The sequence below is a fragment of the Podarcis liolepis genome (genome assembly GCF_965112155.1).
Source record: "Podarcis liolepis genome assembly, chromosome: 3".
Taxonomy (NCBI): domain Eukaryota; kingdom Metazoa; phylum Chordata; class Lepidosauria; order Squamata; family Lacertidae; genus Podarcis; species Podarcis liolepis.
This window is the reverse complement of record NC_139557.1, coordinates 109,876,610-109,894,872: the sequence shown is the minus strand read 5'-3', so window position 1 is coordinate 109,894,872 and position 18,263 is coordinate 109,876,610. Positions and strand designations below refer to the sequence as shown.

Here is an 18,263-nt window from a genome sequence, read left to right as displayed (position 1 = left end):
AATGAAGTACCTTTCATATGTTAAAAGACCTCAGCCATGGTGCTCTAGGTCAGGGGTGGGAAACCCTTTTCAGCTGAAGGGTCAAGTTCCCTTCTAAGCTAATATCTTGGGGTGGGGAAACCTGCCAGTGATGGTTGGAGTCAGAAGCAAAGGTGGGTGGAGCCATGAATGTCAATATAACATTTTCCTCCTTCCAGCCAAGAGAGAGTCATTATCAGGGACCTGTTTCAGGGTGGCTGGAATAGTCAAAGAAAGTGTGAAGCCAGATGTGGGGAGGAGAACAAGGATGCAGGGATTTGCCCTCTCCTTCCCCACCCCACCACTGCCCTCACCCCATGACCTGAGGCTGGTTGATTGATGCATGGCATTAATAATAATAATAATAATAATAATAATAATTTATTTATACCCCACCCATTTGGCTGAGTTTCCCCAGCCACTCTGGGCGGCTCACAGTCGAGTATTAAAAACAATGCAGCATTGAATATTAAAAACTTCCCTGAACAGGGCTGCCTTCAGATGCCTTTTGAAAATAGGATAGTTGCTTATTTCCTTGACATCTGATGGGAGGGCGTTCCACAGGGCGGGCGCCACTACTGAGAAGGCCCTCTATCTGGTTCCCTGTAACCTCACTTCTCGCAGTGAGGGAACTGCCAGAAGGCCCTTGGCGCTGGACCTCAGTGTCTGGGGCTGAACGATGGGGGGTGGAGACGCTCCTTCAGGTATACTGGGCTGAAGCCGTTTAGAACTTTGAAGGTCAACACCAGCACTTTGAATTGTGCTCAGAAACGTACTGGGAGCCAATGCAGATCTCTCAGGACGAGTGTTATGTGGTCCCGGCAACCACTCCCAGTAACCAGTCTACCTGCTACATTCTGGATTAATTGCAGTTTCTGGGTCCACTTCAAAGGTAGCCCCACGTAGAGCGCATTTTAATAATCCAAGCGGGAATTAAGTAGAGCATGCACCACTCTGGCGAGACAGTGCATAGGCAGATAGGGTCTCAGCCTGCGTACCAGATGGAGCTGATAGATAGCCGCCCTAGACACAGAATTAACCTGCACTTCCATGGACAGCTGTGAGTTCAAAATGACTCCCAGGCTGCGCACCTGGTCCTTCAGGGGGGCACAGTTGCCCCATTCAGGACCAGGGCATCCCCCTACACACCCGCCCCCTGTCTCCCAAAAGCAGTACTTCTGTCTTGTCAGGATTCAACCTCAATCTGTTAGCTGCCATCCATCCTCCAACCGCCTCCAGGCACTCACACAGGACCTTCACCACCTTCACTGGTTCTGATTTAAAAGAGAGGTAGAACTGGGTGTCATCTGCATACTGATGAACACCCAGCCCAAACCCCCTGATGATCTCTCCCAGCAGCTTCATATAGATATTAAAGAGCATGGGGGAGAGGATGGAACCCTGACCCACCCCACAAATGAGAGCCCACCACAATGAGCTTTGCCCAAAGCGGCTTACAGCAAACATTGGAAACACCGAAATAACCCAGTTATACAAAATATAGAGCATGGAGCATGCCAGTAAATCCAAAATTGACAAAACAGCAGCGACATACATAGAATAAATTACCAAAAAAAAACAAAAGCACCAATCTATTTTACTTTCATTCGTTTATTTATTCAATTTGCACCTAAATGCAAAGCAAAGCAGGTGTGATCTGAGCAGGAAGTTTCGGTTGCTGGTCTTTCTGCACTCCCAGTTCAATGCAGTTCAGAGGGAAGCGGTCCTCCCTTGACAGGCTGGCTCCCATATCCTTACTATGGAGGAGGCTGGCAGTAGCAAAAGGCAAGCTTTAGGGAAGGCAATGATGGCAGTCTCTTCTCCAGCATCCTTGAAGTACCAGCTTCCAGTTCAGGTCTTGTTGCACTTCTCCACCTCTACTCTAGGAAATAATTTCAGACTTAACTAACGCTATGCCTTGGATTGAGCTCTATTTTCCCAAAACCTTTCTTCCCCTATTAAGGTGACCCATCTCTTTCTCGAATTGCTTCAGATTTTTTTGAGGGGGGACATGGGTGACGCTGTGGTCTAAACCACTGATCCTAGGGCTTGCCGATCAGAAGGTCAGTGGTTCGAATCCCTGTGGTGGGGTGAGCTCCCGTTGCTCGGTCCCTGCTCCTGCCAACCTAGCAGTTTGAAAGCATACCAGTGCAAGTAGATAAAAAGGAACTGCTCCAGCAGGAAGGTAAATGGCACTTCCGTGCATTGCTCTGGTTCACCAGAAGTGGCTCAGTCATGCTGGCCACATGACCCGGAAGCTGTACGCCGGCTCCCTCAGCCAATAAAGCGAGATGCGCGCCGCAACCCCAGAGTCATCCGCGACTGGACTTAACGGTCAGGGGTCCCTTTACCTTTACTTTATGGGGTTGGGCTGGTTTTCTTGGGAGAGAAGCTGTGGATGTTGCACACATATTTATTTCCATTCATTTTTTTATTGATTTTAATTTGTTTTGCTACATCAAACATTAAAACAAACGAAAAAAACATACATCATACATACAGACAAAAAAGAAATACATAAAAAAGAAAAATAATAATAAAGAAAACAAAAGAAAAAACATCTAACATAAGATACCAACAAATTAGGTTACATTTACTAAATAACAAACAACACTAATTGACTTCCCTTCATCTCGGTTTCAGAATATATTATATGATTTTTTATCTGCAGTTTCTTTTCCTTAAAAAACTCTTTACATCACAAGTGTTACGTCATGCCTACTGTAATTTTTAGATTTTTTACCTCTGTTTCCATGTATGTCATAAATTTATTCCATTCTTTGTTAAACTTTATGTCTTTTTGATTTCTTATTTTCTGTGTCATTTTTGCCAATTCTAAATAATCAAATAGTTCATATTTATTTCCATTCAATGGGACTCCAGTACCTCAACTTGGAATGGGAGAGGAATTGGGGAGTGCTGGCATAGAGTGCCACAAGTTAAGGCCTGTTTCTTTAACCCCCTCCCCCAATCTTGTTGGGGGATGGGCAGGTGGTTTATTGCTCGGAAGAAGTTTATAAGCTCGAGGGAGAGGGAAACCGAAGAATAGGATTGATTAATGTGACATATTTGAGTTTTCTTTCTACTACTGTCTCAACAGACAGTCAGAGAGATCAGCTTCACACACAGTAAATTAAATTTAAATTACACAGTCTTGGCGAGAAAATTGCTCAGTTAATCTAGCCTCCTGAAATGAAATTTTAGGGTTTTGCTTCCCCCCCCGCTCCCCACATGAACTCCATCCTAATTTTTCACACCCTGTTGGTTTCTTCTAGAAATCCCATCAGTTTGGGTTATTTTCTTTTCTTCTCCCTCTACCTCTCTCTCTCTCTCTTTTTTTTTAAAGCCAGGTATTCATTTTCAGCAAGTTTATCTTATGGCTCAGGAATGTAATATGCCTGGCCTCAAACAGGAAGAGGTAGCCAAAAAGATTTCAGCTGCTTCTCTCATTTTAAATATTTATTTTTGATGGAGAAGAAACATGTGGGGGTGGGGGGAGGGGAGGAACCAGCAAAGAGAGGCCAGAAGCCTGCAATATATACATATATAACGTCAAAGTGGGGTTAATAATTTTTTTAAGCAATTGGCAGGTCGTAGGCACCACAAAATGCCCATTTAACAGAAGAACAACTGGTAATACTGAGGACCTTTCGGCCAGTCATGATCTCTCAGCCTGACAAGGCCGTTGTGAGGATAACACACGGTGCAGGAGGTTGCCATGTGTTGGAAAGGCAGCATATTAAATGTAATAAAATAAGTATTTTATTTATTTATTACATTTAATACCCCACTTTTCTCCCAAGGTGCTGTCCATACTTCTCCTCTTCCCCTCCTCCATTTCACCCTCACAACAACCCTGGAAGGTAGGTTCATCCAAGAGTGAGAGACTGTCCCAAGGTCACCCAGTGAGCTTCCATGGCTGAGTGGGGATTTGGTCTCCCAGGTCCTAGTCCAAAACACGGCACCACAGTGGCTCTCAGCGTGGTTTAGTAAATGAATAATAATAAATAGTAAATAATTAGCCATAAATAAGATCAGTAGATAAATTGTTGCTGGCATCTGTTGGTCTCGAGAGGCAATGGAAGAGTGCAATATACTATGATGCTGCATGTTTTAGTTGGATCAGAGACTGGATTACATTAGATAATAATGATATTTTAGACTTAGAGGGATGGAACAACAGATATGGCTGGCATGCCTATCTAATTTACAGCAAAGTGGCGGTGCACAAAGAAGAAGAGTGCAACCTTTCGTGTTTGCCATTGTCGTGTCCAAGGATAAGTCTTGAAACTCTTACACTTGAGTAATGGCCAGATTCCAAGTCTGGAGTTCTGAGTTAAGCTTAATCTTCAAGAAAGCCAGAGAGGTTTTGTCACTGAGAACTTCCTTGTTCCCTTCTCTATGTTCCACTGTTCAGCAGTGGAATGGTGGTGGACTCTCCTTCTTTGGAGGTTTTTAAGCAGAGGTCGGATGTCATGGATTCTTTAGCTGAGATCTCTGCATTGCAGGGAGTTGAACCGGATGACCCTTGGAGTCCCTTGCGACTCTACGATTCTATTATTCTATGTCTCTGTGTTACAAATATGTGTTGTGCCTTATTCACACATATATTACGTACCAAAAAAAAAAGTCAGAATGCTTTAAATGGCCCTGTGCAGAAAGCAAGGAGACTGCAGTGAATGGAAATCAGCTTGGCACACAAGCCTTTCTTATTTAACTCTTTAAAAGAAAAATCCAAGAGGGTTTGATGCTAATGTGAAGATGGATTTGCCCAGTCACCCAAAAGGCACTCTAATCCAAGCATGTGTTGTTACGATTATTTCGCTCTGTATGTCATCTCATTACAAGCTGCTGGGAAAGACAGAGGTTCTCCTTTGCCTTTTAAATCCCCCTTTAATGAAAACTCAGAACAGCTGCCTAGCAAATTATGGGCGTTTATCATGGGTGCTACTAACAGTGACCAAAATTCATTTTTTATTTTTTTGCCAAGCAGATATTCCTTCCATCTTTCACCTATCAGGTTTTTTTGGGGGGGGGGGGTTAAAAGGAGGGTGGAGTGGAATTGAAGCATGGGGGAACGACTGCTGTCAGCAACATTGACATTGCCGGCTGGAACATATTTTCTTCTTACTTAAAGTTGAGGAGGTGTCAGATTCATCCTTGACTTCTTTTGAATGCCATGTATGGATTAGAATCAGGCAGAACATTAGGAGGAACATCCTAATGGTGTGAGCTGTATGGGCAGTACTGTGGTCTAAACCACTGAGCCTCTTGGGCTTGTTGATCAGAAGGTTGGCGGTTCGAATCCCCACAACGGAGTGAGCTTCCATTGCTCTGTCCCAGCTCCTGCCAACCTAGCAGTTCAAAAGCACACCAGTGCAAGTAGATAAATCGGTACCGCTGTGGCGGGAAGGTAAACATAGTTTCCATGCGCTCTGGTTCCATCATGGCATCCCGTTATGCCAGAAGTGGTTTAGACGTTGGCCACATGACCCGGAAAGCTGTCTGTGGACAAACGCTAGCTCCCTTGGCCAGAAAAGCAAGATGAGCAGTGCACCCCATAGTCACCTTTGACTGGACTTAACCATCCAGGAGCCCTTTACCTTTACCTAGTTGAGCAGCCTGCCTCAAGACATGGCAGGGTCTTTTTTGCCCAACAACCAGGTACAAACACTTGTCTCTTGCTTCCCTCCCTAGCCTGCCTTCCCTTTATTGTCTCTCCACCGTCAAAATGTAAAGTACAAGTTCCTAGGGGCAAGGATACAATCTCCCCCACCACCTCCTTCTTCTTTTTTTGCTGGTTCCTCTGTAAAGTACCGCATACATTGAAGATGTGATGTAAACCACTATTATCATCAAGATAATGTGTTTCTAGAGTTGGCAGCCTGGTCTGCGGTTGCTCAGCACTGTTTCCACATGCCGCCAAGCTGAGCCCCGGCTGCGAAAATGCATTAAGTCTGGATTCTCCACTTCTGTGCATGCACAATTGCACCTGCTTTTCTAATTGTTTGTCTTGGCTCGGAACCGAAGTGCCCTGATAGGTTGTGAACTCTGAAGACCCCTTTCCAATGGTAGCTTCTGGTCGCCACTTGAGAATTTGCTTGCAGGAGGCAGCGCTGGTGACTTGGGCAGAAGGAGCCCAGGCAGTAGGTGGAGCCAGAACTGATGTTGTGTCAGAGCCAAGTATTCTAGACTTGTCTCCATCTGCCTGCTGAGTTCTGCAACACAGGGCCACGCAAAGGAGCAGGGAGCTGGGGGCCAGGGTCACCCTGCCTGGTTGCGCATAAGATGCTAGGCAGTTAGAAGTTGTCTGAGGTCAGTGGGGCTCCATTTGACCTGACCGATAAGCCACCACTGCCAGGGGGAGATCCTGCAGTGATGGTCATCTCTGATTCGTCTCTGACGGTCCTCTCCACTCCCATCGTTCTACCTGGACACTGAGGTCCAGCGCCGAGGGCCTTCTGGCGGTTCGCTCACTGTGAGAAGCCAAGTTACAGGGGACCAGGCAGAAGGCCTTCTGGGTAGTGGCACCCTCCCTGTGGAACACCCTCCCACCAGATGTCAAAGAGAACAACTACTACCAGACTTTTAGAAGACATTTTAGAAGCTTTTAATGTTTGATGCATTACTGTATTTTAATATTTTGCTGAAAGCCACCCAGAGTGGCTGGGGAAGCCCACTCTGGGTGGCTTTCAGCAAAATATTAAAATACAGTAATGCATCAAACATTAAAAGCTTCTAAAATGTCTTTTCAGCCTTTGAGCGATTGAGCTTGTGGGTTGGCCACAAAGAAATCAAAGCCCCCTGAGTCACTGAGGTAGGAAGGCAAGCAGTTCCTTCCCCCAGCATCTTTCAGGTTGGGGGCTGATAGAATCAGGTGAGAGAGGAAATACAGGTGAGATGTTTTGATAACTGAATCTTTCCCCCCAAGGGGTGGAAAGGAGGAAGAAGATACAGGTTTGTTAACTGTAGAGGGGTAGGTTGTCCAATCATTGGGAGAGAGGTGTGGGAAGAAGAGGGATGAAGTAGTGAAATGATGCTGAGGAGGAGCACCAAAATTGGAATACAAAGGATGTTGCAGATGGAGAGGTAAGAGAGCAGGACCTGTTGTCCCACTGGACCGCTGACATAATCCTTTGTTAACTCTCCAGTAAAAAAAGAAACTGACATCACCATCTAAAAACAACAGCCAAAAGCTTACAGAGTGTTGTGAGTCTCCTACGGTTGTGGATGCCTGCCAACCTGGGCAGTTTGACAGAGGTGAGCACCTAGTTGGACCGGTTTGATTAATTGAAATGGGCTCTTTCTTTCCTTTGCAGACCACGGATGACATCCTGGTGGCCTCAGCCGAATGTCCCAGCGACGATGAGGACATTGATCCCTGTGAGCCGAGCTCAGGTGGGTTAGGTTAGTCAACTTTTTTTATTCCTTTCCTTTTGGTTTTGATTCTTTGCATGCGGCAGGGAGTAAAAGGTGCAACCTCTTTGCAGGAACGACAGAAGAGCAATCTCTCTTTCAACCTGCAGCGTTCTGATGGTGGTAGAGACAGAACTCAAGTCTCTTTCTAGCTCCAGAAGATACTGGATTTGAACCACCAGCATAGTCACATTCCTAGTTTAGAAGACAGACAATATTTAAGGCTTCATCTCCTCCTTTCTTTTTGGCACTGCACAACTGCAGTAGGCCATGTGGAGAGACCTGAACATGTCTCTGTGCCAGCACATTTTTAATGTGGACTAGAAACCTTATCATGGTTCCCTGAAGCACTCGCTAAAAAGTGCTACTTAATTTCATCTGAAAATTGATTCCAGAAAAACACACTTTTATGATTACATTTTATTTTTTTTGCTCCAAGCACCATGTTTATTAGGGGTTCTGTGGATGAGGGACCTTCATATATAAAAACAGAGATTTTGTAGGTAACTCCCAAACCACCTGCATTCAACTGAACATACAACAGCCTGACAAATTGCCAGTGAAATCTTCAAGGATGAAACAGTTTTTAAAAATATTGTGGCTGGTGTGGCTACATTCTAAAACTCTAATAAGGAACACATTGTTCCTTTGTAGACACTAAGAGTTGCAGATTTCTTTGTATAGATGTCTGCATCTATGTTTGTGACTGTTTCAGCCCAAATTCAACTGTCAACTCAAACTCTTGGTATTCATTCTTTTTTCCACCATCTTTGAAATGCATCTGTTCACCCAACTCATGTCAGAAGTTATTGCATTTGTTACAGAGATGAATCAGTGAAAAATCCACACCATCCTTGTCCTCAGGTTGTGGGAAATAAGGTAGAGCAGAGGGACTTGTAGGGCAAGAGAACTGTGACCCAAGTTGAGGGATTTGGATATGATTCTCTGTAACCTTAACAGGAAAACGAGACATTTTTTCATGTTTTCTCATAACAGTGAAGACTATAAACTTTATTGACACTTCAGGGTCCTTTGGACACTACACATGGTAACACATGATTTATGCTTTATACTGAGTCAGGTCATTGCTCTCACAACCCAAAATGAAGACATCAGTCAACAGATGTGGCTTAAGGGTCATAACATTATCTGGAGAAGGGGGCTGTCAGTGGCCACTAGCCACGATAGCTATACTCTGGCAGAATCCACACACACATTTTTAAAAAGCTATGAAAATCCTTTTTTTATTTTTAAAAAAAGTTTTGAAAAAAAATTGAATTTGGCATAGCTCACTTTCGCCATCTAGTGTCACATTTGTATATTGCGCTTTACAACGCATTTAAAACGTCTTATTTGCAGCTGTGTAGCTGAGTCCTCTGACTCCATGCTCAAAGGTAGTATGCCTCTGCTGGAAACGGCAGGAGGGGAGAGTGCTGTTGTGCTCAGGTCCTCTGTGCGAGTTTCTCAAAGACATCTGCTTGGCCACTGAGAGAGCAGGTTGCTGGGCTGGATGTGCCATTAGCCGGATCCATCAGGCTCTCCTGATGTTCTTGCACGATTTGTGCCAGAAAACAGGCTGCATCGCAATTGTTTGAGGGAAGAAAGAGGGAAGTGCAGGCCTATTGATGTGCTTTGGCCATGATAGTGGAATGGAATCTCCCAGCTGAATGGTGGGCCTCACTCTGAATGCTATTGCTGGGAGGTGAGGAGGACAGCAGCTGTGGGGTGTTATTGTCCTCATGCCCTGCTTCCCAGGAGCATCTGACTGTAGGAACGAGATGCTGGTCCAGGAGAGCTCTTCCTTATATTCTTACCTTCCAAAGTGTAGTTCGGCAGGGCTTCTTTTCCACCCTGGTTGAAACACAACATCCAAAACACTGCTTCTTAGCTGCGATATCACATTCTTTGGCAAACCTACCAAAAACGCATGCATGTTTGTAAGTATCTGTGATTGGCTGTCAATATGGTATGATGGCGATATTCCCTGCTAAGGGTGAATCTGATGATTCATGGCTTCAAACTCTAGGATTCAAAAATAGAAGCCCTAGTGGCAGTAAGGTAAACGCTGTGAGTTTGGGGTTCCACAGAACTCTTCCTCAGGCAAGAATTCAGCCAGAACAGGTCCGTGGAACCTGAAAACCAGTTGTCCTGATCCACTGACACAACTGACATAACAAAAGGAATAATTTGGCTTCTTGTTTGACCTTCTTTTGGACTGACCAGGTATTGTATCTTCCTTCCTTCCTTCCTTCCCTCCCTTACTAAGGGACATTTGAATCCATGAAATTTACTGTAAAACCATGAGAGCTGGCAACATGCAATGGGTTTTTTAATCCTTGTCCTTTGGCTCTTCTGCTACATTTGTAATATTTGGCTCTCCCCCAGCTTTGCACTGGCCACCACATCTATTTGTGACCAGACCTTTCTGCATCTGTTGCAGATGAATTGCCATTTCTTGAACAATAATTCTGAAGTTCTGACAATGCAAAAATTATTGATTTGGTTTTCTGTGTTGTTGTTGTTGTTTTTAAAAAAGGAGGGTTCTATGACAAATCAATGTGGGCCAGATGTAAAACATACCAAATATTTAAGACTCACACAAAAATAATATGGAAACACCAATATTCTCCGATTCATACCCTTGGCTAGCAAGGAATCCCAGGGTGAATCTTAAGCTGCTCTCAAAATGCAACACATTCTGCCCCTTTCTCAGCACACTGTGGCAGACCAGTCTTATTATTTACCCATTTTGGAATTAACGCCTTATTTGTCAGTTGTAGTTGTGAGAACTCTTCTATTTGTGGGCTCCTGCAGAAAAGAAGCAGTGCTCATTTCTCATCGATACTCAAACATTTCCTCAAGTACTGACAGTTTCCTCCCCAGAGTTAAAAGCCATCCTGAATCTTCTAGAAATACTGGCTTCCTCTTTTTTTGGGTAGCTTTAATGAGCTCAGGTTTTCTGCACAACTGACCCTCAATGGTGTCTCGTAGGAGAGCAGGCTTAACAATGGATGAAGCAGATATTTCTGGTGTATACTCCCCAGAGCTCCTGAAAAGAACTTTAGCTCTGTTATTTCGCCACGAAGGGAATTCTAGAGCTGGTACAAAGCAAATCGCTCCTGTCTGTAGGCCCATGATTATGAGGTAATGGTTAGTGACTCACAAGATAATGTAGTCCCATTTTATGAGCCAGTGTCCTGGAAAGTCTGTAGGGCCCATTCTGCTGACATGGGAAGATACCTAGGACTCAATGTAGGAGAAAGCAGACCTTACATTTCTGAGACTCAGGGCAAAGGTGGGGAACCCTCACCAGAGCACAACCCTCACCAGCCTTGCATCACAGCCACCACAAGCGCTTTTGCCAGGCTGAAATGTGCCCTTTGAACTCTGTTAAGGCAGCTTGCTTCCCTGATTGGAGGATACTGGTTGGGTGGGTGGAAATTATCCTACTGTACAAAGGTAGAATGTGCATTGAATGCACAGTGAACGTCACTGCTGCCTGCCTGCGCTGGGAAGCCATGTTGTATCGCCAGCTCAGATTGCCTTGATTAGCTGAGAGTCAGGCGGTTTAAGGAAGCCCTCTTCTCAGTCGATCAAGACCCCCACCTCTGGCTCACGCGAGCCAAAGGCAGAGCAACAGCTTCTTTAAACTGCTCCGCTGCCTGCCGCTCTGTTGACCAAGCCCCCATACAGCCCCTGCTCATGGGGGCCAGAGTGGTCTGGGTGCTTAGCTCAGCTCTGTGAACTGGGCAAACCCACACACCACTCTGACTTGTGTGCACAGGAACGGTTGGGCAATTTCAGACATTGCGATATTTAGCTGCAGATATATCACGATGCTGAAAACGGGATGTCGCCCAGTCCTGTTCCCTTTGGGGACTTTAAAAAGGCAAGCATCCACTCATTGAATCATGCCAGGAACAGACTGTCAGGCAGAGGTTGGCTTCAGTTTATTGGCCGTTGTTCAATTCATTGCTAGGTGCACTAGGTGTGATTTGGTTAATTTCCTGAGTTTGTTACAGGTCGCATCTTCCCATTCATTAATTATCAGTGAGCAGGTGTTGTCTTGACAAGAATTCAAGGCATAACCAATGAAGTTTGTGCCTTTTTCCACATGCACTTGGGCCAGTGCACAACTCAGAGATGTGTTGCCTTAAGGCTGCATTCAGACGTGGGGTTTATTGTGGAAGCTGGTTTTAATGCTAGCGCTTCCGACCCAGTTTCTAATGTTACAACGCAGAACACAGTGCATTACAGACCAGTGGCGTTTTGGTTGGTATACCTCCACAACATGCTAAGCTTTAAACAGTGGGAAAGAACTGCCCCAGATTTTGTCATGTGAAATTGCAACACAGAGCTCCAGTGGTTTCCCAAGCTAGTGGGTTTGGTTTTGTTTTTTTCTGGAAACAAAATGGAAATAAGCACTAAACTTCCAATAGATCCATTAGTTTTCCAAAAGTCATGGGAAAGATCACCTGAAATGCAAAAATTAACAAGTAAGGAAACATGTTGAGGACAGAATAAAGTGGTGTCCGAATTGTGTGCCATTGTCTCCACAGGATTTGCTAATAGCATGGACCCCCCCCCCCCCCAGATTCTGCCTGTGGTCAGAGGTACGAAACACAGGGCACAAATATACACTTAGGGCCGGTCCTTTCATTAGGCAAAGTGAGACAACCGCTGCAGTCCACTGGTGATTGGCAACAATGGCAGCCTCCTGGATGTTCCTTCTAAGCCCCCTCACTAGTCCTCTCTGTATTCCTACATAGCCAGTCTTGGCTGCTCTACAAGCCTTCTGCCTCAGGTACACTGGAGCATAATATCCTTTTCTCAGTCTAGAATTAGGATTCCACTGCAAGTTCAAATGGCTTCCATATATGGAACGGGGAAGAGCACAATCTTGTTCTCTGCCTCAGGCAGCAAAGTGTCTTGGGCTAGCCCTACGTCCCCTTGGTCCTACAGTAGCAAAATTGTGGGGAAGCTGTAAGTCAGACTTCACCAAACTGGTGCCCAGCATATGTTGCTGGCTGGGGCTAATGGGAGTCATAGTACAGCAATGGCTGGAGAACCCAGCTTGGCAAAGCCTGGCTTGAGTTACATCCCCAAAGTTGATAAGGGCACAATCGGCACACATTAGCCCTGCATTGTAGCAAGGGCTGGACTTGGATGGCTTTTGGGGTCCCCTCCAGGTCTCCAGTTTTGTGATCCTATACTCTGCTTTTTGATGGCAGTGGCTTGTTCCCCAGCTCTGTAAGGCTGCAACAGAGGTGAGGTTCATGCTGGCGATTCCCCCCTTGGTTAGGGTGAGTGCTTGTGGGATCAGTGATTTCAGTGCTGCAGCCAAAACCGACAGTCAGCTAAAAGGTGTGCCTCGACCGCTCTGAAATTGCTGATTTCTAGCTTCTCTATTGATTGTGCTGAATTATTAATTCGGGGCATTGATTTTGAAAAGTGGGGCGGCGGCAGCAGCAGCAGCAGCCGTCTTCCTTGGGAGGAAACTTCTGCCGGAATTGTCGCTGCCAGCAAGCCCTTGTCTGTCACCTCTGGATTTGCTTGCTGTGCACCTGCCTCCTGGTAAATAATGAATGGGGAGATGCGACTTGTGACAAACACGGGAAATAAATGAAAAGCATGCCCGTGATGCGCACGAGAGCCCACCAATGAAGCAGCCAGCCTATAAAACACATCTGGAAGATAAAATGCCCCCCCCAAGTATAAAATGCAGATTGTGAAACAGGGTATGCACACTGGTAATCAAAGGATGGCGAGACTGGCTTTCTGTCTACCAAACACGGAGAGAGGAATTTTGTGGGTGTAGTTCTGAGGATGTTTGAGGGTTTCATTCTCTGCCAATTTGTATGCATTTTCATGCCCATTTCCCCCTATATGTGCATTTTTGCTCCATATAAATATTTTTTTGCGACCAGTTTCCCATAGCATTAATTCATTCTGGACATTTTTCTCTCCATTTTTTCTAGCCCCACACCCCGTTTTTCTTCTCTCTCTTGAGAATTGCATGGCAGAATTCAGACTCTTGCGAATTCTGGGGACTAGCTGTGTCTTAGTTCCCTTATTACTGGGCCAGAAAGTGCAGATTAGAGAAGTTCATGGTAAAATGCAAAGGGAATAAATCCCCCATCACACCAGTGGTTTTTTCCCCTAAAAAAAAAAAGTTTAGGGGTACTCTCATTTTCCTATTCATATTTAAATACTGCCCTTCAACGAGGTCAAACTTAGATTCACAAAATGTTTAGGGGTATGTGTACCCCTGCGTCCCCCCAGAAAAAAGCACTGCATCACAATCACACACAAACACACACAAGCATCTTGCTGCCATAAAATCATGATGCTGAAATACATTTCCCCCTGCTCTGGAAGTGAAATGAAACAAGGAAGCCTAGGGATTCCCTTCCTGAGAGTAACAGAAAATACTCACGGCCAAATACAAAGAAAGAGACACACATACATTTGCTGTTCTTTAGAGGATGTAAACCAGGGCTGTGTAGAGCCCTTCATATGCCTTGTGGGTCCCATCCGAGAGGGGTCCTGTTGACCCATCCTCGTACCTACGGGACCGCCTCTCCTGGTGTGCCCTGCAGAGGACCTTAAGGTCCATAAATAGCAACACCCTAGAGGTCCCGGGCCCTAAGGAAGTCAGATTAGCCTCAGCCAGAGCCAGGGCCTTTTCAGCACTGGCTCCAGCTCTGTCTCATGAGACCAGGGCCCTGCAGGATCTGATTTCTTTCCGCAGGGCCTGTAAGACAGAGTTGTTCTGCCTGGCTTGGAATCAACTTGATCCCCTCCTCCTCTTTCCTTTTCCTTTCTCCTTCTGTGATGGAACTCCTATTTGGGGACTTCCCTGGCTTTTTTCTGGCCCATGTAGGACCAGTCTGGATAGTTGGCCTTGGTGAAGAGTTGACCTTTCCATCCCCAAAAAGTTTTTGATTTGAGTTTCTACTGAAATGAGGCTGCATTTTAATGTTGTATTTTAATCTAGTTTTTAAGTTGTATTTTAATCAATTGTTTTTATACCTGGTGTTAGCCGCCCTGAGCCTGGTCTTGGCTGGGGAGGGCAGGGTATAAATAAATTATTATTATTATTATTATTATTATTATTATTATTATTATTATTATTATTACATCAACAGACCAGTTCCCAAATAAATTAATAGAGACCAGAAGTGCCTCCCCCTCACCCAGATTTATTTTATTCATTCATTCATTCATTCATTAAATTTGTACACCACCCTTCATCTGAAGATCTTGACAGTTCACTACATAAAAACACAAGATGAAAACAAAACGAAACAAAACCCCCACAACCCTCCCACAGACACATTTAAAAGGATATAGGATGTTAGTCAGCAGCTCAACTGCTCAGCTGAGGTGTTGACCCACTCCAGCCAGTGTGGTGTAGTGGTTAAGAGCGGTAGTCTCGTAATCTGGGGAACCGAGTTCGCGTCTCCGCTCCTCCACATGCAGCTGCTGGGTGACCTTGGGCCAGTCACACTTCTTTGAAGTCTCTCAGCCCCACTCACCTCACAGAGTGTTTGTTGTGGGGGAGGAAGGGAAAGGAGAATGTTAGCCGCTTTGAGACTCCTTAAAGGGAGTGAAAGGCGGGATATCAAATCCAAACTCTTCTTCTTCTTCTTCTTCTTCCTTTCCTTCCAAAGGAGCACCCTGCTGCAGGCAGGATTGGCACGCAGAGGCACCAATCCTGCCTGGTCCATAGTGTTCCTTTGCAAGCAGCTCCTCTCAGAAAGGAGAATTGGGAGGCAGGCTTCTTCCTTCTCTTGGCAGCCAGGGCAGGTGTGGGTCTTTTCTTGGGGTTCTCCTGCCTGAGGCCTGCCTCTCCTTCCTGCCTGATGCCCACAAACTGATAGCCATGCAGTGCTCTGGGCCATCCAACCTGAGCTGGCTGCCTGCACCCGATTCTTCCAACACCCAAGTCGCTCCAAATATGCCAGATTTGGCTCAGGGGCTCAGCTGAATCCATTGCACAAGCCCTAATGTAAACACAAAATCTTGCAATTCAGATTTTATAGCCCTAGTGGGACTTCCTTCTCTATTACTCAGGCAATGAGCAAACCATCCATTTCAGCTCAGTTTGCTGCACTGTGAGATTTATTGGGTTGGTTATTGCATTTCATCAGATTTATAGCCCACCTGTGCCAAGGGCTCAGGGTGCGTTGCATAAATATTTACAGGGCTCACAATCTAATTTAACATTAGCGGCAGGAAGGGGGGGTGTACACTGATGAGGTGACAGTTCCCTATAATTTTATTAGCTCCCGTTCAGAAGATTTAGGTTTCGTAGGAGCCTGGTTGGGTTCCTGGGAGACCCTCCCTGTCTTGCTGCTGGAGGCTTAGCATGCCTTGTCAAAACCATATCATCCTGTAATAAATAGCAAACCTAGAACTCCTGTAGCTTGGTGGTTGAGCATCTGCTGTTCATGCAGAAGATATCCGGTTCAATCTCCAGGAAGGAGATTGTCCCCTGCATGAAAACCTGGGATGCCACTGCCAGTCAATGTAGACATTATGGAACTTGGTGGACCAATGGTCTATCTCAGGCAGCTTCCTGCATTCTTATTCTCTGAGGGTTCATCCTTATATACAAGTACTCCTACACTTAATGTGAGGGTTTGATTAGCTGCTTGTGCGTGAAAACGTGCTCCCTCAGAGTTTGTGCGACCCCACAAACCTCCGTGTGTGACGGAGCTCCTCAGACATGTCTGCTCTAGTCACTAGTAGAGTCCGACAGTGGCTGTCTGCGGAAGCGTTTCCAGCAAAGAAGTTCCTTAACGGAAACGCGTCTCCTGGACTCACGGCGTGACAGTTTCCTGCGAGGTGTGGGTCTCCCTATGGGAGACTCCGATACCTCCCCACTGTTCTCGCTGGAAGCCTCCCTGAGCCCTCCCTCCTGCTCGCATTCCCTCAGAGACCCACTCCTCCCCCTGCTGGTCCCTGCTTCAGCAGTTGAGTCTCTTTCATCCTGCCTGAGTCCCTCCACCACCTGATGCTCTGATGGCAGTTCCCTGACATCCACCTCCCCTCCAGGGCCCCCCTCACCCCCTCCCAATTCCTCCCCCCTGGGAGGTGAAGGGCTAAAACCCCGAAACGAATCTTCCTCATCTTCTGACGTCTCGAACAATTCTCTCCATCGATCGTCGTCCTGGCCAGCTGCATCCTCCTCCTCTTCAGAATCTGGGAACCCCTCCAACTCCTCTTCCTCGTCGGTGGTGGCAAAGTATTCCCTTCGGAACCTCGCTACAGGCTGAGGTTTACGTGGGAACCTCTGATGAAAAGTCTCTATTAAAACCTCGTCATTGACATCCTCTGCCCTAACCCAGGTGTTTTCCGACTCCGGTTCCCCTTCCCACATTACCAAATACTCTACTTGATCTCCCTTCCACCTGGAATCGAGGATCTCCGCTACATGGTAGCTGTGTTCCTTCTCCTCCATTGCTGGTCCCCTAGTGACCCTCCCCTCACTGTCTCCTCTATACGGTGACAGCAACGACCTGTGAAAAACTGGGTGCAGCTTCATGTGGTTCGGTAACCGGAGCCTGAAAGCCACTGGATTGACCTGCTGTATGACTTCAAACGGACCCAGCCTTTTGGGTCTTAATTTCTTACAACCTCCTTTGAATGGCAACCCTTGGGTTGACAGCCACACCTGGTCCCCCACCCTGATGGTTTCACCTTCCCTCCTGTTTTTGTCTGCCTGCCTCTTATATTCCTCCTTAGCCCTGTTTAAGTTGAGTTGGAGCTGGCGATGGATCGCTTCCATTTCTTCCACGAACTGTTCTGCAGCTGGAACGCTCCAGTTCTCCCCCTCCCCCCCTGGGAAGGCTCTGGGATGGCACCCGTGATTAGCCAAAAAGGGGCTCATCCCCGTGGACACGTTCTCTGCATTGTTGTAGGCAAATTCTGCCAACGCCAACTTCTCCACCCAATCATTTTCTCTGTCATTAACATAACACCTCAAATATTGTTGGAGAACCCCATTTGCTCTTTCCGCCTGCCCGTTGGTTTCAGGATGACGGGCCGTCGAGAAATTAACCTCTACATGCAGTAAGCTCATGAGCTTCCTCCAGAACCTGGAAGTAAATTGTTTCCCTCGGTCTGAAACCACCCTCAAGGGGGCGCCATGCAACCTAAACACATTCTCTACAAACAATTTGGCGGTTTCTTCTGCTGTAACCGCATGTGAGCAGGCTATGAAGTGGGCCATTTTAGTTAACAGGTCTACTACAACCATGATGGCTGTTTTCCCTCTAGACCTTGGCAGATCAGTCATGAAATCTATTGCCACTGCTTCCCACGGTCTCTCAGGTGTGGGCAGTGGTTCTAATAAACCAGCCGGCGCCTGCCTCTCCCCCTTGGCTCTTTGGCATTGTTCACACCCTCTCACATACTCCCGCACATCTTCCCTGACCTTGGGCCACCAAAATTCCCTGGTAACCAGCCACATGGTTTTGTGTTGCCCAAAGTGCCCTGCTGTGGGGCTATCGTGCAGCTGCTTGAGTACCTTCTCCCTCAATTCCCCTTCAGGTATATATAACGCTCCCTTATAATACAATGCCCCATTTCTCTCCTCAAAACCACCGGATTTGTCTTCCTCCCCTCTGAGATCCCTGAGTTTCCCCTGGGCGTATGCATCCTGCACCGTACCCTCTACCAATTCCCTTTGCCCCACCAAAGTCGCCCCACACACCCAGCGGTCCTCTGGAATGATATGGGTTTCTTCGGGTGCTCCCTCCCCCTCCAAATATTCAGGTTTGCGTGAGAGAGCGTCCGCCCTAACATTCTCTGGGCCTGGCACA

General features: G+C 46.3%; 1 protein-coding gene across 50 annotated transcripts in view; it reads left to right on the top strand.

Moving 5' to 3' along the window:
• The window catches only part of NRXN1 (neurexin 1), a 1,011,196-nt gene that overhangs the window by 972,725 nt on the left and 20,208 nt on the right, over window positions 1-18,263 (top strand). For 27 of the 50 annotated variants that reach the window (XM_083494078.1, XM_083494061.1, XM_083494082.1 and 24 more), the window contains one exon: window positions 7,338-7,425. In XM_083494078.1, coding sequence (XP_083350204.1) covers window positions 7,338-7,425 — 88 coding nt within the window. The remainder of the gene's footprint in view (window positions 1-7,337; window positions 7,426-18,263) is intronic. The other 23 variants (XM_083494081.1, XM_083494072.1, XM_083494067.1 and 20 more) reach the window with 1 other exon arrangement.